This window comes from Gigantopelta aegis, chromosome 2 (assembly GCF_016097555.1).
Source record: "Gigantopelta aegis isolate Gae_Host chromosome 2, Gae_host_genome, whole genome shotgun sequence".
Classification (NCBI taxonomy): domain Eukaryota; kingdom Metazoa; phylum Mollusca; class Gastropoda; order Neomphalida; family Peltospiridae; genus Gigantopelta; species Gigantopelta aegis.
Window position 1 is genome coordinate 50,737,472 of NC_054700.1, and position 27,604 is coordinate 50,765,075.

The window sequence follows — 27,604 nt, forward strand, 5'->3', positions numbered from 1 at the left end:
GGTATATATATATATATATATATATATATATATATATATATATATATATATATATATATATATATATATATATCATGTATGTATCTCTTTCTTTTAGTAATAATGTTTTAAAATAACTATTCTGCGTAGCTAAAAAGCAAAAGCCACTTTCGTTTTCTGTATGATAATAATCCATTTTGGCATACACGTATTGCTGGTCACGAGAATTACGCCATGGCATGTTATTACGTGTATCAACATGTATATCAAAACACAAAATTCTGAAATCTTCAATTAAAATAATTCGAAGAACTGATATTCATTTTTATATAGAATGTCATAATACAAACATTTAAAATACTTTCACATAATGATAGTTTACGTATGTAGAGCATTATATATTTTAGTAATTTGCTGCTAAACTACAATTATGGAGATGGGTGGAAAGGGATTTTTTTATTATGCACTTGTTTCCAAAATTAACACATGGAGGTTGCAAAAAGGGAATATTAGTATTGCGGCACCTCAGATAACTTATAAATTACAGCTATTTGTTATCTAGCATGTGGTTATTGTGATACTAGAACGACTGTAATAGTAGCAGTATTTTGTATGATTATTATTAATATAGGCCTACACAACGCGGAAATGTTTAATGTTTATCATTCAAGTAACTAGCACCACCTCGGTAGATCCATTCAACCCTAGTGGTATATGAGCACGTTAAACTAGTTACCTACCTATCAACTGATTGAGGGTTTTTTCGTTACGACCAGTGTACTACAACTGGTCAACGACCGTGATATGTGCTGTCCTGTCTGTGGGAAAGTGTATATTATAAAAGATCTCGTTCTGCTAATAAAAAAATGTAGCGCGTTTCCTCTGATGACTACGAGTCAGAATTATCAAACTTTTGACATCCTATTCCGATGATTAATTAATCAATGTGCTCTAGTGGTATCGTTAAACAAAAATAAACTTTAACTGTTCAAGTAACTAGTCTATGTGTGTATATAATTACGGTCTTAGGTACCGTATATAAATTAAAATGTGATTTGTGCCCTCCCCCCCCCCCCCCCAATTAGAGACTGTGGCCCTCGCACTAGAGAGTGTGCCCCTAACCCCTCTTAATATATCGTTCCTATGGCTGATAATTCAGGGACGTAGCTAGCGGGGGGTGGGGGGTGGGGTGGGGGTGGGGGAGGCAAAACAAATACTGGTTATTGATAGTAACGTTTTAAGTATATAAGCTCCCGAAATAAATGGAAAATGATATTTCAGTCCCTAAATTTCAAAATGTCCCGAGGGAGCATGCCCCCGAATACCCTAGTGTCTTACATCTTCCATGTTTGTTCGTTCGTTCCAAAAATTCATCTCCCCCCCCCCCCCCCCCCCCCAAAAACCATCCTCGCTTCGGCTCTGTAATTATACCTAATACCTAATTTGATTACGCGTTGACGGAATGTGCTCATCATAATTATTTCTGTTTGTTTGTTCCTTTCTTCTTCCTTGTTTTGTTTGGTTTTTTCCCCCAAAAACCCCAAAATAAACTCAATGATTGACCGCTCAAAAATAGATCAGATGGCACGTGCCAATCAGCGAACAGGGCTTCACCGAGGAAGGCGGTCCCTCTTCCATATATGGCACGTAGTCACGCGTCGCTGTGTTTTGATGATGTCATGGTGTCAGCGTTACCTATATAACTTAATGCGTGCCGCCAGGTGAGTGTGGGTTATTGAATTTTTGCTAAATGACTTCTGTTTAGTCGACCTAAACGTATTAACTGGAAAATACCTCGCTAAATTTAGCAAACAGAACGGGCGTAAAGCTTAACATGTGATCCAAAGGCCGCATAGTATATATAAAACGTGCTATACGAAGACTTGACTATTTTTATAATTCGGGTAGAGCCGAGTTGTCGAGTGTATTTAAACAGGCAAACAGTTAACTAACAATCTTGAGAGGCGGCCAGGTTATCAACGCCACGTGGTAAAAGGCGCCAAAAAAGACGAACGATTTATCGGTTTTACTATTCGGGAAGCTACCAGTTACTGAATTAAACCAGTATTGTTACATACGAAAAAAGGACAGTCTACAAAAGTAACGGACGGGACATCAATAACTCATATCAAACTTCGTGGTACGGATTACAACCTGCTCACAGATACGGAACACGGAGTGAAATGTAAACTTTTAAAAATGGACCACGGGTGTTCGATAGTGCACAGACGTCAACGAAGTCGCACCCTTGCACCCCTGATCATGCCGATGCCGATTTTCCCAGTGAACGCACTTAGGGGAGGGGACGATGATGACCCTATAGAGGGTGGCAAAGAGTTGTTCACGAACTTCGTTCATGGTGAAATAGTTAAAGAAGGCTTGGCGTGTTCACAAACACTGTCCGACATTTGGTGAGTGTTGCTTCACTGTATTCATAGTCTGCTTAATGCATAGCCGTAACGTAATAACCAGGAGCGGATCCAGCAAGTACCCCCTTGGACCCGCCTTTGATAACATAAAATGGCATTTGGCACTTTTTTTTAATTTCTTCAGGGGGTGGTAACTGAATAAGCGCAGGCCTACGTGACAAGGGGCCTCAAATCCGGGTAATACAGATAGTTATTCTAATCCGAACGGACGTAGTAAAAAAGACTGGGGAAAGAAAAGTATTGACGTAGCCTAATGTGCGCTCTGCACTAGTTATTCGAGCAAATTGTGTTCGTCTAAAACCTTTTCACCATTTATTTCCATCATTGTAACCACAATTTTAGTAGTAATCCTTGTAAAAATGCATTTGCAATCCTATATAGCCGTTTGGCAGTAATGCTAATATGAATAAATTTTGTTATTCAGATTCGGCCATTTTTGTTTAATTCGTGCAAAAACTCAGTCTGCCCCCCCCCCCCCCCCCAATAAAAATGGGTGTCTGTACGTCTATGGGTAACTGCCCCCACCCCCGTATTCCCCCATTAGGTACAGTAATAGTTTTATTATTTGACACCAAATTGGTACTGCAAACTAAGCAATGTATGTTTTGGGGGGGGGGGGTTTGTTTTGTTTTTCCCCACCAAGACTAAAAAGGATACTAGTATTTATATTTTTCTTCTGCTGTGGTAACTGCCAGCCCCGTATTTTCAGTTTGTACCACACACACACACACACACACACACACACACACACATAATTATTATTATTATTATTATTATTATTATATTATTATTGTTGTTGTTATTATTATTATTTGAATACCTAATTACTGCAAATAAAACAACGTTAAATAAAGATTCCATCCTTTAAAACCTATTAAGTTTGCATTCATATTATAGTAAAAAATAAAGTGTCATGCCGACAAACAAAAATTTCTCTTTTTTTTATGTTATTATCCATATACATATAGTTCGAAATATAGTCTCCGAGTGCTGTGTTACTAGTATAACGATTTCATGCACAGCCCCGTGACGTCCGGGACATCCCTGTCGTCGGTTGCACTTAATAACCTCGGTGTATTAATAGAGACGTTCTAAAGCTTTAGTAATCATTGAAAAGGGCATTAGGTCTGTTTCATGCTTATCCGTGTTTTGATCGTAAATAATGCCAAATATTTATTTGCCTTACAAAGCTCTTGAAGAACTGTTTTATTAATTTTACATAGCTTTCTGTTGTTACATTATGTTCGTAATGAACACACTTATACAATACCATTTATATACTATAAACACACAATTATTAGATATTATGGCAAGTAATTTTATAACCATTAAACAATAAATTAAACAGAAATATGACTTACAAGATGAAACAGGGAAACGTCTGAATTATTTTTCGGAAAAAAAACGAAACTTTTTTAACATTATATATTTTATAGCTTTAAACATCAACAAGTGTCTATTTTTAACTTTTTAAATTTTGTATTAAACAAACAGCTATACATTCAGAGTATAATTGGATGTGTATTAACATAATTATTTATATGGCGAACAGAATGTTTAATGCATCGCTCCATTCAAACCGTAGTGTGATTACGTATGGTTACTGATGTCGCATGCTTGTACGACAAAAATAATGATATTGAATGCAAGTTTTGGGTTCTTTTAACCTTGATATACTGAACCAATTTTTGAATATATAACTAATGTACATTATTTTATAAATAGCTGTATATTAGAAGGTTTTGATTGAAAGGTTCAACTTAGTAGGCCCTCTCCATAATGTTTCTATTGAAGTAGACATGTGCCACTTTAAAAAGAGCACTTAAACGTTATTTCAAAGTACACCCATAATCATTACAACCTATGTTTACTAATTAACGGAAACGTTTCGTTTCTCTTATGTACTGAACAATAAAATATACGCGAATATTTTTATCTTTTTGTCATGATAAAATCATTAGTAAACAGACTGTCAAAACGGGCATACTTCATAAGATTTTGATTATTTTAATGCACACAAATCGGATGGAATGTATGTATGTATGTATGTAATGTATGTATGTATGTATGTATAGTATAGTATTGTATGTACATGTATGTATAGTATTGTATGTATGTATGTACAGTATACATGTATACTCTGTATGAATATCTATATATTGTATGTATGTCGAGGTTGACTGTTACATATATAGATATTAACGCACTGGCGCAGGGATAATTAAATCCTTTCTGACCTCACAAATTGTCACATGCCGTTGCTGGGACTCGAACCTGTGGCACCTGTGTGTGTGTGTGTGTGTGTGTGTGTGTGTGTGTGTGTGTGTGTACTTACAAAACTGTCTCCATCAGTAGTATACGTGTACTATTTGGGATCAGCTGTAAATTAGTCTGAAACTGTAATCATGAATTGAATAGGACCGTGTCTGTCACCGAGTGAGACTACTATTTTCATGTTCACGTCGCGTATGAAAATAAATGTATACAACGGCACAACACAAACATACACTACGTAATATCAACAACGAACTTGCTTTGAAAGATATATGGGGAAAAACGAAACGAGTATACTTAAAGCGATTGTCCATAAAGAGCCTTTTTGTGCCTGGACATAAAATAATTAACCTGTATTTAAAGACGTCGTGCTTTTTTCTCTCTTTTTTTCTTCTTTTTTTTTCTTCTTGTTTTCTTTCTGTTTTCATGTTTTGCTTCTTTTCTTTTTTCATGGCCGTTAGATAAAGCTGGGCTAGTGTGAATCATAGTATGAAAGTTACTTTTATAGGGGTTTGGGGGGGGGGGGGGGGTCATTTCATTTTTAAGTTTCCTAGAACTTATATCCAGTTACGGTTCAATTACGCTGTCCACACCTCGGCTGTCTAGAATGTCTGTTCAGGATAGTTCGTTAATAGATAGTAATGAGAGAGAAGTTAGTGAGAGGTGGTCTTACACCAACCCACTGAGTCGTTAAAACTCGCTCTGTGTGGAAGGCGGTACCGGGATGCGAACCCAATACCTACCAGCCTTTAAAGTCGAAGGATTAAATTCTTCGTCACTGACGACGCCAATTCTCTACTTAAAAAGTGCCCTATTTGTCTGTTTGAAAAAAGACCATACTACACATTTAACAAACAAACAAAATATTTTTTAAAAGGTGTACGGCATGGTATATAATTAATGATACGTAAGTTAACAAATAATGTTTCATTTTTGGGGACATTACTGAAATGCAGAGTGACTGTTTTAAGTACAGTTTCGTTAGCTTACACGGTTTGATAATATTCATCTTTTTTCTTCTTCTTTTAATTTTTTTAATTTTTTTGTATTTGTTTGTTTTAAAAAATACAAGTACCTGCAATGGTTGAAACGTGGTTCGTATGGGGAAAACGCTTTATTTGTTTTCTCATTTTATTTGTTTTACTGTTTCTTGTTTTACTTCTCATTAGGGGTTTCCAGCCCCCTTTCTTTCTTTTTTCTTTCTTCTTTTTTTTTTTTATTATTATTATTTTTTTTTTAATTATATTTTTGTTCAGTTTTTGTTTTTGATGTTGGAAGTAGAAAATATTAAAATTTAAATGTACATTTTTAAAATGTGAAGTTTTTGTTTTCCTATAGGATATTTTGAAAGTTTCAGATAGTATATAGGAAAACAGCAAGTTGTGAAATCACATTTATACATATTACTAGTATATACATAAACGGGACACTTGTAAACTTAGGATCGTTAGACTGAACAGCAAATCAAATGTAATCATATTTATATAGCGACTATAAATAAGCCATTCTTTGTTTGGGACTTATCGGCAACTGCCGTTTGATTGACGCTGTCACGTTGTCTTGACTCCACCCCTTCCTGAAATAGGGCTTATGTCACCCGTCGTTGTCATTACGTTGCGTCATACAATAACAAAGCGTGCTCGTTTGTTTACGAGTGCAACTAGGATGTTGTGTTTTAATCAATACCAACTGCCTCGAGCGTCAAACTCGAGCATGTCTGGACTTGTTTCTTGGGTTTCCTTGCCAGGCGTGTGTGCAGGAGTTTACACTGGGGACGGGTGGGGGATGGGGTCTAGGCTGTGGCGAGTGCAGTCTACAGCGGGGGTCCACTCATGCTCCTTCTCCGGAAAATATATTGGGGAGGGAGGGGGAAATTAGCTTGAGCAGAGAAAGTTTTCGACTCCCTCCCCCATGCACACGCGCCTGCTTCAAAACGCACGTGCATTCTAAATAAAAGGATGGAATACAGATCAGGCGCGTGTGTGTGAATTTATGTGGTGGGAGGTGGTGGGTGGTCTACGCTGTGGCGAATGACGTTTATAGGGGGATTCCAGTCATGCTCCTCCGGCTGGAAAATATATTGGGGGGGGGGGGAGGAAAAAACACATTTGCTGGAGCAGGGGAAGTTTTTGACCACACGCACACGCGCCTGCATATAGGGGCCTACACGTGCATTAACACAAAAAAGGTGGACTGTAGATCAGGCGCGAGTGCCTAAATTTATGTGGTGGGGAGGGGGGTGGTCTACGATGTGGCAAGTGAAGTTTATAGGGGTAGTCCCTCGGAAAATATATTTAAAAAAAAAAAAAAAAACATTTGCTTGAGCAAGGCAAGGTTTCGACACCCCCACCCCTATGCACACGCGCACGCGCGTGCTTATAGGCCTCAACGCAATCTGATTAAAATTAGCTCTACTTGTCTCACCAGTAGATCTAACAGCATTGCGTGGACTCCCGTGTCTAGGTGACATTTTATCTATAAATAACCATTTAAATATCGACCAATTACACTTCGCCTTTTATAGCGTTATTCGGGAACATAAAAATTCAAAAAATATCGGGCGAGACTACTTATGCAATAGGCGAACTTGTTCGTCTATTTCAACATTGAAAAAAAAAAATGGGGGGGGGGGTGCAGTAATAAACTCTGGATTGTATACTAGTATAAACAGATTTTATGGCTATATCATCACGGTTGGGGTGTTTTTTGTCTTGAAACGAATTTTATATAAAATTTTATATTGTTATTAGTTTCCGGCATACTTCGTAATTCATCGGAATCATTTCGTATACCCTCGGCATAATCCCGAATGTTTTCAAATTCTTTTCAAATCACCCGGCATGATTTTGCAAGTAAGTTTTTGATTGGTCGAATGAAAGGTCAACTGGACATTAGCTCCAACGGGCTGCTATTAGATCCACATGTAATAGTGGAGCTAATTTTAATTAGATTGGCCTACACGTGTATTCTAAACACCAAAAGGATGGAATGTAGCTCAGTGAGGTGCTGTGGGTCGCAGGATCGATTACCCAGGCGCCTCAGTGCCTCACGATTGGTACATCGGATACTAGCCCGAGTACACTGACTGTAAGCGAGCTAGACGGACATTTGGACAGTTATACGAACTCATTACACTGTAATCGAATACCCGCTGGGACGTAGCCCAGTGGTAAAGCGTTTGCTTGATGCGCGGTCGGTCTAGGATCGATCCCCATTGGGCTATTTCTTGTTTCAGCCAGTGCTCCACAACTGGTATATCAAAGGCCATGTTACTATGTACTATCTTGTCTGTAGGATGGTGCATATAAAAGATCCCATGCTGCTAATCGAAAAGAGTAATACTAATAAATCGTTCCTATTATTGTTCGAAAACCTCTTGCGCTGCCCCCAGCCCCCCCCCCCCCCCCCCACCCCCACCCTGTTCCTGGATTGGCCTCGGTGGTGTCGTGGTTAAGCCATAAAGGCACACGGCTAGTAGGTATAGAGTTCGCAGCCCGGTACCGGCTCACACCCAGAGCGAGTTTTATCGACTCAATGGGTAGGTGTAAGATCACTTCACCCTCTTTACTTTCACTAACCACTAACAACTAACCCACTCTCCTGGACAAATAGCTGAGGTGTGTGCCCAGAACAGCGTGCTTGAACCTTAATTGGATATAAGCATGAAAATCAGTTGAAATGAAATGTCTGTGAAAACTGTAAAACATGTTACTGCTGTATATTTGGTTTTTATTACGTTTAATTTCTATTGTAGCACACCAATTGGTTACAACAACCCACTGTGGGCGAAGGCGGGGAGGGAACTCCGGTGGATGGCAGATGCGTTTGCTAAAACCGAAGAAAGAAAGAAAATTAGAAAACGAGCAATGGAGGTACAGAGGTTTTGCTTCTTTGTTTGTTGTTACTTTGGGGGTGGGTTGTTTTGTTTTTTGGTTGTTGGGAGGGGGGGGGGGGGGGGGGTATTTTTGTTGTGGTTTGGGGGGTGGGGGTTGTTTTGTTTTTTGTTAATAAGAAAAACCCGAAAAAACGTATATATTTTTTGTTTTGTTTTTATTTTTTTAACATTTTATTTTGCCAAAAAATATACATTTTATAGGCATACATACATATTTATAAATAAAATAATATAATGTGCACATTGCGGGGAATGGTAAATAACAACGGATTAGAATCGATAAAAGTCAGTAGTAAATGGGTAATACATGCATAGTAATACTATACAATATAATAACACACGTCATGTATAAAACAAATTCTGTTCTATCTGTGGTAGCAGTGGTCAAATACTTACACAATTTATTTATCTGTTTTGAATTGTCGCTGGACAGCAGTTGCGTTCATTTAAATGTTGGTGGTTTATTATAAGTCATAAAAATCAAATCATGACCCCTTTTGTTTTCTTGTCCATAATTGCTATCTTTTTATCCAATATAGTAATAAAGAAATAACAGAAAGCAAACAAAACAACAAGTTGATCCAATCCATGGCAGACTAAAGTCAAACCCAAATCAAATACAATTAAACAAATAAATAAATAAAATAATAAAATAAGATTCAAGTGAGAGAATTATAGCTTGTTTTTTTTTTGTGTGGGTTTTTTGTGTGGGGGGGTGGGGGGGGGGGGGGGTTCTGAGTAGCATAATATCCATCCATATTTGTTTATTAACTTTGTCCGTCCAGGTCACATTCATTTATTTTAATTTATTTTCGTGCTTATGTTCAATTTATGCTCAAGCACGCTGTCCTGGATACACTTCGGGCGATGATGATTTTTTTCCTCTTCTCAATTTATAGCATTTAATTATTTAAACAGCATAGATTCCAATATACCCGTGACTGCCGATCTCGTTTGTCGTTCTGTAATTAGTGCGCATGTGCAAGACGTTTGAGTCGAAGCCCGAGCTAGAAATTATTAAATTTTAATAATCCCCAATTGTTAGTGATTTAATCTTGGTGTTTTGAGAAGCTGTGTCACGGAAATAGCGCTTATGTCAATATTATTGATTACCTATCAAATTAAAGCGCATTACTTTGGTTCTTATTGGTACTGGTATAATGTGTGTCACGGTGAATCGGGATCGGGGTATTTTAACAGGCTGGAATTTATAGTAAGAAATCTCTTACTTGTTACAGCATACTTCTTTCTTTGTGTGTGTTGGGGGTTTTTTTTTGTTTTTTAGGGGGTTGTTGTCGTTGTTATTGCTTTTGGGGTGGGGGTTGGTAATTTGTTTCTTTGGGGGTTTTGTATTTTATTAGGTTTAATTTTTTAATTTTTTTAGCATAATAATAAAACACCTGAAAATAAATAACTAGCTATTTCATTAATTAAATGCACGTACGCACACACTGTCACACACACACACGCACACATATATACACACAAACACACACACTCAATACACACACAGGCACACACATACATACATACATACACACATAGACGCAAACATATACACACATACATACATACATACACACACATACACACACACAACACACACAGACACACATAGACACAAACACACACACACATACATACATACATACATACATACATACACACACACACACACACACACACACACACACACACACACACATACATACATACATACATACATACATACATACACAAATGAAGAGAACAGACACACATAAACAAACACGTACACACAAATGCATGTATACATTTAAGTAAACAAATACACACACATCCTGACCCACCCCACCCGACAGGCGCGGGTTCAGATGGAGGGTGCTAGAGTGCACCTCACCCACCCCCGAACTTATATATATTTGTTTTAATAACAACAGATGAATATAAATAATGTTGTTGTTGTTGGGGTGGGGGTTTTGGGGAGAGGCGGGAGTGATTCAAATATTAATGCATTTTTTATTCCTTGTTTTCATTATTAAACGTTGTATTCATCCTTGAATACTGTAGGTGCTTTTACACACATTACACACATCTTCCTAAAGCCTCCAGTACTCGGTTCTGACAATCCCAGCCACCCACCCCGTCAAACACGTAATATAATATTTAAAAAAAAAAAGATTAAAATATTGTCAGTATATCTTATTTCAGGTCGGCATCACTGAAGTCAGTTTCCAGCAGTTTTACGATCTACTGAAAGAACTTTTTTTCGAAGGAGGTTTCACCAAAGAACGAATCATGGTGTTGTTCTTCTTTTGTACCGACGTAGCCGTGAGATCTCTAAGGCAAGGGGCAGAACTCTTTAAACGATTCTTGCAGTGGTCTCTGACGTTTATTACTGATAATGTGTGTTCCTGGGTACAGCAGCAAGGAGGATGGGTACGTCCATTCGTCCATTCGTCAGGCAGTCAATCAATCTGTCTTTCCCACCTCCCTCGTGTCTATCTGTGTATCTGTCATATCAGTCTGCCTGCTCGCCCCATCTCTCAATTCATTAGTTTAACGCGGGTATTCCATCTCTCTCTCTCTCTCTCTCTCTCTCTCTCTCTCTCTCTCTCTCTCTCTCTCTCTCTCTCTCTCTCTCTCTCTCTCTCTCTCTCTCTGATGCTAGTTATATTTTGTCACATGATAAGAGTTTACATATATTTAAATAAGTCCGTCTTGAATACTTAACAGGGTTGGGACATGGCTCAGTGGTAAAGTGCTCGCCTGATGGGCTATTTCTTGTTCCAGCCAATGCAACACGACTGGTGTATCAAAGGCCGTGGTATGTGCTATCCTGTCTGTCTGATGATTAACAAATCGGTGTTCTCTAGCGGTGTCGTTAAACAAAACAAACTAATTTTAACTTTGTCAATGGTGGGATTGATTCAAGTAAAGAAACTATCATTATATTGCATGCGTTCTACCATGTACGAGTGGAATCTTCTATAAGCTAAGTGTGTTTGTTTGTTCTGGTTTAACAACACCAGTAGAGCACATTGATTTATTAATCATCGGCTGTTGGATGTCAAACACTGGGTAATTTTAACATAGTCACAGAGAGGAAACTCGCTACATTTTCCCATTAGAAGCAAGGGATATTTTATATACACCATCCCACAGACAGGATAGCACATACCACGGCCTTTGATATACCAGTTGTGGTGCACTGGTTGGAACGAAAAATAGCCCAATGGGTCCACCGAATGGGGATCGATCCCAGACTGACCGCGCATCGAGCGAGCGCTTTACCACTGGGCTACGTCTGAAGGAATATATGATATTTCTTATTTTGTGATTCCAGGGACGAGTGTTTGGTGACTGTGGTACGATCCCGGCAAGTTACATCGTGATAGGGGCGGCGTTCGCAGTAACTGCGTACTATGGGTGGAGGCATTTTTCTCGATGCTGACTTCCCACGGCAATACGAACTCGCTCGCACTCGAGATTCTCGCGCCCAGCGTGAATCGTCGAGATTTCAACTCTTGGACCAATGGTGTTTTTTTTTTTACTTTTTCTAATACCAGCGGGGACTATTTATTAACCAAACTGAATCCAGTTTCAGTTATAAGAGAAATCATATGAGATCATTTCAGCCGTTTTTCATGTAGCAATAACGTTTTGTTGTTTTTTTTTATCTTTGTATTAACGACTTGGAATCATTCCATTGATCTATGGGTTTTACCATGGTGCAGACTACGGTGACTACCGGAAATGACGTTGACATTGGTAAACTGTTTTTGATATTCTGCCAAGAAGTGCCAATAGTAACTAAACGTGCAGTGTCCGAATGAACAATGATAGTCGGCTTTCTTGAGCTTAACTATACTTGGTGTCTTTTTTATTGCTCAGCAAATGTTTTGTTTCTTCAATTATCTATATAGTCCTTCCCAGCCTCCATAAATAATTTTTTTTTTGTAAATAACTTCAGTTTGATTTGACATAAGAAGAAAAGTAAAAGTGTTTTGCAAATAACAAAAAAAAAACACCCTATTTTTGTATGTAATTTAGAATTACAATCGGCTCAGAAATAAATAACTTGTAGTAAGTACCATAGTAAGAAAACGGCGTTCCCTGTGGGAAGGACTATAATTAATGCACTGTCAAAAGAGAAAGCATGAAAACATTTTTAAGGCTTCAAAAAGTGTTATTTCGCAATTAAGATTTCGTGGTCAGTATTGATAATGGCATGTATATCTTTTTAACATTTACAAGCAAATGGCCATTGATTTTCATAATATTTTTTATTATTATGTTAATTTATATTGGGGGTTTTCTGATTGTTTCATTATTTATGTGTGTAGGCGCGTGTGTGTGTGTGTGTGTGTGCGCGTGTGTGTGTGTGTGTGTGTGTGTGTGTGATGAATATCAATATATTGTGTGTATGTTGAGGTTGACTGTTACATACATAGATATTAATGCACATATATGTGTGTGTGTTATGAGTGTTATGTGTGTTGCTTTACACACAAATATTCATATATTTACCTGTTTCGACACCCAATAGCCGATGTGTATTTTTGTGCTGGGATGTCGTTAAACATTCATTCATTCAATTATTCATTGCTTTACACAACTGTCATATAAATTACTTTATGCTGCTTACCACCCCGCCCCCCCCCCCCCCCCCCCCCACGATGACTTAAAGCCACAGTCTCGATTCACAATCTTTTAACATCGTTTACTGGTGCAAAAATATGAAACCTAATACTAATATTTTTAAAACACTCTTACAACTACAAGTATCGTCATTTCCCTTCATACAACATACAACATTACAAGTCACAATTGTTAACATGTAACATTTCGTATAAATTATAAATCTGATACATGTACATTTAATCCAATTAAATTGTACTCGGTTTCAGTTTCGATTCGGTTTATACATCATTGGAATGTAAACTAAATCGAAGATAGCCGTCAAATGGAATACAAAGGCAAAACAAAACACGAAATACATTGGTTTCAGTGAGAGCGTCTAGACTGGTTGTATGCGTCTGCTAGGCGCAGTGAAATAATCGTATATGGTCTATATATCCAAAAACGCAAGCCGCACACGTAACACTCAGACCGCACGCACGCACCGCATCCACTGGTCTGTATCAACCTTAAGAATAGCGCTTCCCAGGGGGGAATAATAAACTGAATACTTACTATAATGCTTATATACTCGACAAAATTAATTAAGAGCTAACAGATAATTTTGACATTTTTCTTTATATATGATACAAAAAGGTAGTAAAAATACGTTTATTTGTTTTGGTTTTACATATCATACAAAGCGTGTATCACTGGTAAAAAAAAGATCAAAATACATTCAAAAATCATCTGAGATCAAAACTTCTTAACATAATTTAACACCAGTAAAACCTGACCAAAATGTCTACTACATGACCTTTAATTATTTTTGTTAAGTATATTACGATTATACCCGAGATTGCAGCTTTAAGTCATAACTGACAGATACGAAACCCTATTTGCATTGTGTATTGTGCATTGCTCATAATGTTAATATAGACGAGCCACGCATCGTGTTCAGTGTTTACTCAAAAAATTAAATCAATATTAAATTGTCTAGACAAAATATAATACTGGAAAAACTACAGTTACGCTGTACACAACTTCGTTCGCCAAGTAAGTAAACGTAGCACTATAGGTTTATACAATAGCTTCAGGTTTCATTTTAGTTTCACATATTTTATTTTTCGCACTTACGAGAATTATGGGAGGTAAAACAAACTTTGGGTTGCTACAAACCTTACGAGGATAAAAAAACAAACATTATAGGCGTACATACTCTGATAATTAATCAAAATAAGATATATGTAGTTTCAGTTGTTTTTTAAAAAAAAGGTGTTGGAGACTTGTTAAAATGGCAGCGCACGCAAAACAGGTGTGGGGTGGGTTTTTTAATCGCCAAATGTCGAATTTGAAAATCAAATACATATAAATTATTCGTAATTTTGTTATATTCTCTTTGACAAATAGAAACTTGGCTGTATATTTGATGACTAAAACTCGCCCTATAACTGCTAATGTTTTGGGTCCACTTTGGGTTTTCTCCAGTGGGCTCTTCAAAATTAAATGGGGCTACCGCTAGTTACAACCCTTACCCGTGCTCAATCTAAAAATGTGTCAGGTATATTTCAAGGCCCTGGTGAGTGCTGTTCTGTGTGTGGAAACATGCACACAAAATATATCTTTACGTTGATAGATAGGACGACAGTAGCCGATGTGTTAGTAACGGGTCTATTCTTACACTAACCCGTTAACGCCTTGTCCTAGACTAGCAGCTTATTGTGCGTGCCATGAACGACGTGCTTGAACCTTATTTGTATATAAGCACGAACATATATTACATCATCAACATTGACGTCATTTACGAGCATCAACATTAACATTTACAAGCATCACCATTAACATTGCAAGCATCAACATTACTAACATCAAACATTATACTAACATCACCTTTAACACTGCAAGCATCAATTACAAAATCAATTACAATAACATCATCATTACTATTAAAACTATCATGAAAATGGTTTCTTATTAGTGTGTTGTGTGGCTGAGAAAGGGTTAATTTATTATTGTTAGTATTATTTTTTGTTTCATTCAACAATCGATTGTGTTCAAATACACATGTTTATTATGTGATATGTACAAACGGTGTATTACATAACTGATCTCATTTATAATAAAATTCAACCAAATCTTGTGTTGTTGTTGTTGTTGTTGCTGCTGCTGCTGCTGCTGCTGCTGCTGCTGCTGCTGCTGCTGCTGCTACTGTTACTGCTGTTGTTGTATTGTAATGTCGCGTTTCATCTAGTACATTGTTACCGGCCTCTGTGGCGCAGTTGTTAATCCATCGGACTACAGGCTGGTAGGTACAGGGTTCGCAGCCCAGTACAGGCTCCAACCCAAAGCGAGTTCTTAAGGGCTTAAAGGCCACTACACCCTCTTCTTCTCTCTCACTAACCGCTATCCAACTAACAACTAACTCATTGTCCTGAACAGACAGCCCAGATAGCTGAGGTGTGTTCCCATAACAGCGTGCTTGAACCTTAATTGGATATAAGCATGAAAATTAGTTGAAATGAAATGAATGAGAACAGTATTTGTTCCGTTTAACGAGAGCACATTGTTTCTGGGGTGTATGCTGGGTGGGGGTGTCCGCTTTCAGAACTAAAACATACCGCTTTATACATATCGAGTTTCTGGTGGTGCAAAAACTTGTTCATATTCGACCCCCGACCGACCCCCCCCCCCCCCCCCCCCCCCCAGGTCCAGCTCACGCTACGCCCCTGTGTTTAATTAATTATCAGCTGTTTGACGTCAAACATAATTCTGACACACAGTGTTCAGACGACTCACTTTGAAACTGTATCACGGTACACTCAGGCTGTCAAATGACAGCATATATGATGAATCATTGTACAATGGGCATTTATAGAGACGGGTCAGTACGTACCATAAATAATCTTCGTTTCTGTTCATTTTTAAAGTTCAAAAATATATTACTGTCGTGATTATGTATATAGTATGGAGAAGGCCTAGTACGTTATAAAAAACAACAACGACTGAGCTACATCCCGCCTTCTATTAGAAATGGGGGGGGGGGGGGGGGGAGAGAGACATCAGTTTGGGATCGATTCCCGGCAGTGGGTCCATTAGGGCTATTTTTCATTTCAGCCACGACTGGTATATCAAAGACCGTGGTATGTGTTATTTTGTCTGTGAGATTAGGCATATAAAACTAAGACTATATGTGAAAATTATCACGTTTGACATCCAATAGCCGACGATTAATTAATCAATGTGCTATTGTGGTGTCGTTATACAAAACAAACTTCTTTTCTGCCAGAAACAGTGCACCAAGTATAGTGTGTCTTAGTATTCAAAACGCACCACACGGAAACAACCAGTGTTGTTACTCACGCCTTTCATTACCTTTCTCTTCCGCCCGATATAAAGGTTGGTCTTTGGCTACAGGTAAAAACAAAGCTTATGTCACGGTCACCTCCTTGATAATTGTGAATCATATTTCTGCCTGGTGTAAACTCTTTGGGATATCCCAAGTCTAGTCAATACGCAGAAATTACGAGATCCAGGAAGTTATCTGTAGTTGCTGTACTACCCGGGTTTTTTATCGGAGAGAAGTTGGGTTTTTTTACTATGTTTGTTATTCATTTATTATTCTCATGTTGTTGTTGTTGTCGTCGTCGTCGTTGTTTGTTCGTTTCTTTTTGGACTTTTTAAAAGCTAAAATAGTTTAAATACTGGACATTAGTGTACTTAATATGCAATTAGCGATCGTTTAGATACACAAAGTTAAAGTTTGGTTTGTTTAACGACACCACTAGAGCACATTGATTAATCATCGGCTACTGGATGTCAAACATTTGGTAATTCTGACACGTAGTCATCAGAGGAAACCCGCTACATTTTCCCTAATGCAGCAAGGGATCTTTTATATGCACTTTTCCACAGACAGGAAAACACATACCACTGCCTTTTATCGGTTGTTGTGCATTTGGTTGGAACGAGAAAAACACAATCAGTTGAATGGATCCGCCGAGGTGGTTCGATCCTGCGACGCAAGGACCTCAAGCGAGCACTCGACCGACTGAGATCAATCCTGCCCCACATATAACACACAGAGTGTGCGGATCTAGAACTTTGTATTTGAGGGGTCCAATAATATTAAAGGAACACACCCTAGTGTTTAAACACTACAGCATATTTCTCACTATTAGAGCCGTTTATGATCACTGAAGTCAAACATTACTTATAGTTTATTCTTTAGATTATCCATATTCCGTAGAATCGATGAGTTTCTGGTCATCCTGGTGTTTCTAATACCAAAAAAATTCATTTTTCATATTTTAAAAAACGCTGTATTTTTAAGGATATTTCCTGGTTTCAACGTCACAGACTCTTCTTTCACTCTATTGTAACTTTATCCAAGTAAGTTACAGGTTTGTAAATTAACTGAACTTAGTGTCCATTTTTCACGGGTTAAAACTAGGGTCTGCGTTTTTAATGTCATATAGTTTGGTGGCGCTGATTTATATACAGTATATATATTATGTCTTTGGTAAACCTAGTCCGAAACGGACGTAGAAAGTGAGTGGTTAATATTCACTTAAAGGGACATACCCTAGTTTTTAAACACTAACGCATATTTTTGGCTATTAAGCGCTTTTCATAACTTAAATCATACTTTACTTAGATTTTATTGCTTAGATTATCAATTCCGTACATTCGAAGTGTTATTGGTCATCCTGGTGTTTTTAATATCACAAAATGCATTTCTCACATTTTTAAAAACGCACTTGCGTCTGAGAAGTAACACTTATGGAGTCGAGTTTTAGTTTATTTTTAGAGGGTATTTCACCATTTCAAAGTGACTCATGTTTCACTCTATTGTAACTTTATCCAAATGTATTTAAGGTTTGTAGATTAACTAAACTTAGTGTTAATTTTCACGGGTTGAAACTAGGGTGTGTCCCTTTAACGTAAGCCTTGTACTATGGTAAACCATGTGCTGGTGTGTCGTTAAACACTCTTTTTTTTTCATTCGTGTTTGTGACGTCACTTTTATCAATGGATGTACCACTATATATATTTTTTTTATTGATTTGTGTTTCAGGTGTTGTACGGCCATTTGTTTGAGTCACTGAATCCCAGAGAACTTACAGTGACGCAATGACACAACTATACTATCGTTAAATTATAAACATGCGCTGATAACAAAACATGAAAACAAATATTTGTTTAGCCACCGTTGGTGCATTAACGGCTATTAGTAATATTAAGTGTTTGAAGTGCACTTGTGGTGTAGTGGCTAACCGATCCACCAAGCTAAACACCATTGACAGTTTGTGTTTCTTTTGGGGGTTTTGGGGTTTTTTTTATCAACACCACTAGAGCACGATATATTAATCATTGTGCATCATTTGTGCATCATTTGTGCATGTTAAATATTTGATAATGCTGGCATACAGTCTTAGAGGAAACTAGCTACATTTTTTCATTAGCATTTAGGAATCTTTTATATGCATCATCCCACAGACAGGACAGCAAATACCACGGCCTTTATGCCAGTTGCGGAGCACTGGTTTGGACCGGGAAAACACATCAGATAATGGGTCCACCGAAGGGGTTCGATCCCACGTGCCAAGCATTTCAGGCGAGCGATCTTTAAAATGTGAGACGTTCCTTTTTTTAATCTTTCTGAATTCCCAATGTATTTGTCAATACGAATGCTATATGTAATGTATGTGACTATATTAAACCAGTGTTTATGTTAATGACTACATAACAAACTCAGAATACACCCTTTGATCCTCCTGGACAGACAATTCAGATTGCTGGAACATGTGCCCAGGATAGCGTGCTTGAACATATATTAGATATAAGTACGAAAATAATGACAATGGCTGAAATTAACATACCATCGTGATGTCACTGTTCAAACATCCGTGTATCAACTGATAACAAACGGTGTGGACGTGGTGTCATTCGCAGAGGATGAAAAAAAGGGAAAATCGATTTAGTAGATATGCATAACAGTGCTCGTTACATCTAGGTCCATATATGTTCATCCATTCCAGCAGTACGGGGGCGGGATCTAGCTCACGCCTTGAGACAAAGTAGCCCGAGTAGGCTACTATGACCGTAAGAGAAGAAAACGGATATTTGGACAGTTATATGCTCTAACGTATGACTGTCCAAATGTCACTCTGACTGTAAGAGAGCTAGACGGACATTTGGACAGTTATACGCTCTAACGTATAACTGTCCAAATGTCCGTCTAGCTCTCTTACAGTCAGAGTACTCGGGCTAAGGACAAAGGATTGGATCTCTTCGTTGGACCTAATCTCTCACTGGGGTTTTCCCGTGGCAACCAGTCAGGTTAGGTCAGAGGGGTTTAAGTGTACATTCAGAGCAAGCTGTTGTAGCGCACGTCTGTCATGGGCACAGGTGTGTGCCTCGGCCGCCTCCGTCGTCCAGGACAGGAAAGGGTTGGGGTGGGTGGGAGAGGGGACCGCCTGTGCTGGCAGGTGCAAAAGAGCACCAGCAGCCCGACCGGTATATCAAAGGTCGTTGTATGTAATCTGCTGTCTGTGGGAAGAAATGGAAATAGAAATGGTTTTTTATTATTATTTAACGACGCACTCAACACATTTTATTTACAGTTATATGGCGTCGAATATATGGTTAAGGACCACACAGATATTGAGATATAAAACCCGCTGTCGCCACTTCATGGGCTACTCTTTTTCGATTAGCAGCAAGGGATCTTTTATATGCACCGTCCCACAGACAGAGTAGTACATGCCACAGCATTTGATATGCCAGTCGTTGTGCACTGGCTGGAACGAGAAATAGCCCAATGGGCCCGCCGACGTTGATCGATCCTAGATCGATCGCGCATCAGGCGTACCACTGAACTACGCCCCGCCCCTGTTATAGATAGAAAACGGGCTACATGTTTCCATTAGTAGCAATGGATCTTTTATATGCACCATGCCACAGACAGGATAGTACATACCACGACCTTTGTTACACCAGATGTGGAGCATCTGTTAGCTGAATTTTTTTAGCGGGTTTTCTCTGACTTCGTGTCAAACTGATCACATTTGGTACATTCAACAGCCGATAAATAAATCAATGTGCTCTAGTGGTGTAGTTAAATAAAACAAACTATGAAGACAATCAAGGCTGCTGAATCGGTTACCTCTGATTGTTTTAAAAAGTCACCTTACTATTCCCAAACCATACACATAATAAATAGTTATGGTTGTTATCAGATGCGTATGCAGAGTGTCTATTTCTTGTTCTAGCCGTGGAGGGGGGGGGGGGGAGAGAGGGGCGACACACACCCCTGTTCCAAATTAATTTTCTTTTCTAAAATGCAGTATTTTGAAGGCAACTTCATTTGCCACAGTCTCAACCCTTCACACACACACCGAATAGCCGAAGATTAATTAATCAATGTGCTCTAGTGTTGTCGTTAGTCGTGATGTACTGGCTAGAACAAGAAATAACCCAATGGACCCACTGACGAGGATCGATCCTAGACCGACTGCGCATCAGGCGAGCGTTTTATGACTGGCCTACGTACCGCCTTGAACTGAATTGTCGTTTTCAAATGAGTACAGTTTAATACAGCTAAACAGACTATGAAGACTGTAGCAGTTACTTCCCTTACAGTGTGAGATTATACCAAATACTAGTAATTACTAGTATATACGAAAAAAAAAAAAGAAAAAAAAAGTTTTATTTGACGACGCACTGAACACATTTTATTTACGGTTATATGGCGTCAAACATAACGACCACACAGATATTGAGAGAGGAAACCCGCTGTCGCCACTTCATGGGCTACTCTTTTCGATTAGCAGCAAGGGATCTTTTACATGCACAAATCTCACAGACAGGATAGTATATACGACGGCTTTTGTTACACCAGCTGTGGAGCACTGGCTGGAACAAAACAAAAATAGCCCAATAGGTCCACCGACAGGAATCAATCTTAGATCACCACTGAATTATGTCCCGTCCCTAGTCGTAGAGAGAAAACTGACAGGGTTTAATGATACCTCAGCACTAGATGACAGGGTTTAATGATACCTCAGCACTAGATGACAGGGTTTAATGATACCTCAGCACTAGATGACAGGGTTTAATGATACCTCAGCACTAGATGACAGGGTTTAATGATACCTCAGCACTAGATGACAGGGTTTAATGATACCTCAGCACTAGATGACAGGGTTTAATGATACCTCAGCACTAGATGACAGGGTTTAATGATACCTCAGCACTAGATGACAGGGTTTAATGATACCTCAGCACTAGATGACAGGGTTTAATGATACCTCAGCACTAGATGACAGGGTTTAATGATACCTCAGCACTAGATGACAGGGTTTAATGATACCTCAGCACTAGATGACAGGGTTTAATGATACCTCAGCACTAGATACCTCAGCACTAGATGAGGGTTTAATGACTTTAATGATACCTCAGCACTAGATGACAGGGTTTAATGATACCTCAGCACTAGATGACAGGGTTTAATGATACCTCAGCACTAGATGACAGGGTTTAATGATACCTCAGCACTAGATGACAGGGTTTAATGATACCTCAGCACTAGATGACAGGGTTTAATGATACCTCAGCACTAGATGACAGGGTTTAATGATACCTCAGCACTAGATGACAGGGTTTAATGATACCTCAGCACTAGATGACAGGGTTTAATGATACCTCAGCACTAGATGACAGGGTTTAATGATACCTCAGCACTAGATGACAGGGTTTAATGATACTTAGCACTAAATGACAGGGTTTAATGATACCTCAGCACTAGATGACAGGGTTTAATGATACCTCAGCACTAGATGACAGGGTTTAATGATACCTCAGCACTAGATGACAGGGTTTAATGATACCTCAGCACTAGATGACAGGGTTTAATGATACCTCAGCACTAGATGACAGGGTTTAATGATACCTCAGCACTAGATGACAGGGTTTAATGATACCTCAGCACTAGATGACAGGGTTTAATGATACCTCAGCAATGATACCTAGATGACAGGGTTTAATGATGATCCTCAGCACTAGATGACAGGGTTTAATGATACCTCAGCACTAGATGACAGGGTTTAATGATACCTCAGCACTAGATGACAGGGTTTAATGATACCTCAGCACTAGATGACAGGGTTTAATGATACCTCAGCACTAGATGACAGGGTTTAATGATACCTCAGCACTAGATGACAGGGTTTAATGATACTTCAGCACTAGATGACAGGGTTTAATGATACTTCAGCACTAGATGACAGGGTTTAATGATACCTCAGCACTAGATGACAGGGTTTAATGATACCTCAGCACTAGATGACAGGGTTTAATGATACCTCAGCACTAGATACAGGGTTTAATGATACCTCAGCACTAGATGACAGGGTTTAATGATACCTCAGCACTAGATGACAGGGTTTAATGATACCTCAGCACTAGATGACAGGGTTTAATGATACCTCAGCACTAGATGACAGGGTTTAATGATACCTCAGCACTAGATGACAGGGTTTAATGATACCTCAGCACTAGATGACAGGGTTTAATGATACCTCAGCACTAGATGACAGGGTTTAATGATACCTCAGCAGATGACAGGGTTTAATGATACCTCAGCACTAGATGACAGGGTTTAATGATACCTCAGCACTAGATGACAGGGTTTAATGATACCTCAGCACTAGATGACAGGGTTTAATGATACCTCAGCACTAGATGACAGGGTTTAATGATACCTCAGCACTAGATGACAGGGTTTAATGATACCTCAGCACTAGATGACAGGGTTTAATGATACCTCAGCACTAGATGACAGGGTTTAATGATACCTCAGCACTAGATGACAGGGTTTAATGATACCTCAGCACTAGATGACAGGGTTTAATGATACCTCAGCACTAGATGACAGGGTTTAATGATACCTCAGCACTAGATGACAGGGTTTAATGATACCTCAGCACTAGATGACAGGGTTTAATGATACCTCAGCACTAGATGACAGGGTTTAATGATACCTCAGCACTAGATGACAGGGTTTAATGATACCTCAGCACTAGATGACAGGGTTTAATGATACACTAGATCAGCACTAGATGACAGGGTTTAATGATACAGCACTCAGCACTAGATGACAGGGTTTAATGATACCTCAGCACTAGATGACAGAATGATACTTCAGCACTAGGTATTAATGGTTTAATGATACCTCAGCACTAGATGACAGGGTTTAATGATACCTCAGCACTAGATGACAGGGTTTAATGATACCTCAGCACTAGATGACAGGGTTTAATGATACCTCAGCACTAGATGACAGGGTTTAATGATACCTCAGCACTAGATGACAGGGTTTAATGATACCTCAGCACTAGATGACAGGGTTTAATGATACCTCAGCACTAGATGACAGGGTTTAATGATACCTCAGCACTAGATGACAGGGTTTAATGATACCTCAGCACTAGATGACAGGGTTTAATGATACCTCAGCACTAGATGACAGGGTTTAATGATACCTCAGCACTAGATGACAGGGTTTAATGATACCTCAGCACTAGATGACAGGGTTTAATGATACAGGGTTTAATGATACTTCAGCACTAAATGACAGGGTTTAATGATACCTCAGCACTAGATGACAGGGTTTAATGATACCTCAGCACTAGATGACAGGGTTTAATGATACCTCAGCACTAGATGACAGGGTTTAATGATACCTCAGCACTAGATGACAGGGTTTAATGATACCTCAGCACTAGATGACAGGGTTTAATGATACCTCAGCACTAGATGACAGGGTTTAATGATACCTCAGCACTAGATGACAGGGTTTAATGATACCTCAGCACTAGATGACAGGGTTTAATGATACCTCAGCACTAGATGACAGGGTTTAATGATACCTCAGCACTAGATGACAGGGTTTAATGATACCTCAGCACTAGATGACAGGGTTTAATGATACCTCAGCACTAGATGACAGGGTTTAATGATACCTCAGCACTAGATGACAGGGTTTAATGATACCTCAGCACTAGATGACAGGGTTTAATGATACCTCAGCACTAGATGACAGGGTTTAATGATACCTCAGCACTAGATGACAGGGTTTAATGATACCTCAGCACTAGATGACAGGGTTTAATGATACCTCAGCACTAGATGACAGGGTTTAATGATACCTCAGCACTAGATGACAGGGTTTAATGATACCTCAGCACTAGATGACAGGGTTTAATGATACCTCAGCACTAGATGACAGGGTTTAATGATACAGCACTAGATGACAGGGATAATGACAGGGTTTAATGATACCTCATCACTAGATGACAGGGTACCTCAGCACTAGATGACAGGGTTTAATGATACCTCAGCACTAGATGACAGGGTTTAATGATACCTCAGCACTAGATGACAGGGTTTAATGATACCTCAGCACTAGATGACAGGGTTTAATGATACCTCAGCACTAGATGACAGGGTTTAATGATACCTCAGCACTAGATGACAGGGTTTAATGATACCTCAGCACTAGATGACAGGGTTTAATGATACCTCAGCACTAGATGACAGGGTTTAATGATACCTCAGCACTAGATGACAGGGTTTAATGATACCTCAGCACTAGATGACAGGGTTTAATGATACCTCAGCACTAGATGACAGGGTTTAATGATACTTCAGCACTAGAGGACACTAGATGACAGGGTTTAATGATACTTCAGCACTAGATGACAGGGTTTAATGATACCTCAGCACTAGATGACAGGGTTTAATGATACCTCAGCACTAGATGACAGGGTTTAATGATACCTCAGCACTAGATGACAGGGTTTAATGATACCTCAGCACTAGATGACAGGGTTTAATGATACCTCAGCACTAGATGACAGGGTTTAATGATACCTCAGCACTAGATGACAGGGTTTAATGATACCTCAGCACTAGATGACAGGGTTTAATGATACCTCAGCACTAGATGACAGGGTTTAATGATACCTCAGCACTAGATGACAGGGTTTAATGATACCTCAGCACTAGATGACAGGGTTTAATGATACCTCAGCACTAGATGACAGGGTTTAATGATACCTCAGCACTAGATGACAGGGTTTAATGATACCTCAGCACTAGATGACAGGGTTTAATGATACCTCAGCACTAGATGACAGGGTTTAATGATACCTCAGCACTAGATGACAGGGTTTAATGATACCTCAGCACTAGATGACAGGGTTTAATGATACCTCAGCACTAGATGACAGGGTTTAATGATACCTCAGCACTAGATGACAGGGTTTAATGATACCTCAGCACTAGATGACAGGGTTTAATGATACCTCAGCACTAGATGACAGGGTTTAATGATACCTCAGCACTAGATGACAGGGTTTAATGATACCTCAGCACTAGATGACAGGGTTTAATGATACCTCAGCACTAGATGACAGGGTTTAATGATACCTCAGCACTAGATGACAGGGTTTAATGATACCTCAGCACTAGATGACAGGGTTTAATGATACCTCAGCACTAGATGACAGGGTTTAATGATACCTCAGCACTAGATGACAGGGTTTAATGATACCTCAGCACTAGATGACAGGGTTTAATGATACCTCAGCACTAGATGACAGGGTTTAATGATACCTCAGCACTAGATGACAGGGTTTAATGATACCTCAGCACTAGATGACAGGGTTTAATGATACCTCAGCACTAGATGACAGGGTTTAATGATACCTCAGCACTAGATGACAGGGTTTAATGATACCTCAGCACTAGATGACAGGGTTTAATGATACCTCAGCACTAGATGACAGGGTTTAATGATACCTCAGCACTAGATGACAGGGTTTAATGATACCTCAGCACTAGATGACAGGGTTTAATGATACCTCAGCACTAGATGACAGGGTTTAATGATACCTCAGCACTAGATGACAGGGTTTAATGATACCTCAGCACTAGATGACAGGGTTTAATGATACCTCAGCACTAGATGACAGGGTTTAATGATACCTCAGCACTAGATGACAGGGTTTAATGATACCTCAGCACTAGATGACAGGGTTTAATGATACCTCAGCACTAGATGACAGGGTTTAATGATACCTCAGCACTAGATGACAGGGTTTAATGATACCTCAGCACTAGATGACAGGGTTTAATGATACCTCAGCACTAGATGACAGGGTTTAATGATACCTCAGCACTAGATGACAGGGTTTAATGATACCTCAGCACTAGATGACAGGGTTTAATGATACCTCAGCACTAGATGACAGGGTTTAATGATACCTCAGCACTAGATGACAGGGTTTAATGATACCTCAGCACTAGATGACAGGGTTTAATGATACCTCAGCACTAGATGACAGGGTTTAATGATACCAGCAGCACTAGATGACAGGGTTTAATGATACCTCAGCACTAGATGACAGGGTTTAATGATACCTCAGCACTAGATGACAGGGTTTAATGATACCTCAGCACTAGATGACAGGGTTTAATGATACCTCAGCACTAGATGACAGGGTTTAATGATACCTCAGCACTAGATGACAGGGTTTAATGATACCTCAGCACTAGATGACAGGGTTTAATGATACCTCAGCACTAGATGACAGGGTTTAATGATACCTCAGCACTAGATGACAGGGTTTAATGATACCTCAGCACTAGATGACAGGGTTTAATGATACCTCAGCACTAGATGACAGGGTTTAATGATACCTCAGCACTAGATGACAGGGTTTAATGATACCTCAGCACTAGATGACAGGGTTTAATGATACCTCAGCACTAGATGACAGGGTTTAATGATACCTCAGCACTAGATGACAGGGTTTAATGATACCTCAGCACTAGATGACAGGGTTTAATGATACCTCAGCACTAGATGACAGGGTTTAATGATACCTCAGCACTAGATGACAGGGTTTAATGATACTTCAGCACTAGATGACAGGGTTTAATGATACCTCAGCACTAGATGACAGGGTTTAATGATACCTCAGCACTAGATGACAGGGTTTAATGATACCTCAGCACTAGATGACAGGGTTTAATGATACCTCAGCACTAGATGACAGGGTTTAATGATACCTCAGCACTAGATGACAGGGTTTAATGATACCTCAGCACTAGATGACAGGGTTTAATGATACCTCAGCACTAGATGACAGGGTTTAATGATACCTCAGCACTAGATGACAGGGTTTAATGATACCTCAGCACTAGATGACAGGGTTTAATGATACCTCAGCACTAGATGACAGGGTTTAATGATACCTCAGCACTAGATGACAGGGTTTAATGATACCTCAGCACTAGATGACAGGGTTTAATGATACTTCAGCACTAGAGGACACTAGATGACAGGGTTTAATGATACCTCAGC

The 27,604-nt window shown here is 39.1% G+C and overlaps 1 protein-coding gene across 1 annotated transcript; it reads left to right on the plus strand.

The window, feature by feature from the left end:
• Nucleotides 1-1,681: 1,681 nt before the first annotated feature.
• Nucleotides 1,682-12,572, plus strand: LOC121386736. The gene is made up of 4 exons (XM_041517737.1): nucleotides 1,682-2,390; nucleotides 8,437-8,554; nucleotides 10,768-10,995; nucleotides 11,903-12,572. Exons 1-4 carry the CDS (start codon nucleotides 2,179-2,181, stop codon nucleotides 12,008-12,010), a joined length of 666 nt encoding a protein of 221 aa, XP_041373671.1. The 5' UTR covers nucleotides 1,682-2,178; the 3' UTR covers nucleotides 12,011-12,572.
• Nucleotides 12,573-27,604: the final 15,032 nt, after the last annotated feature.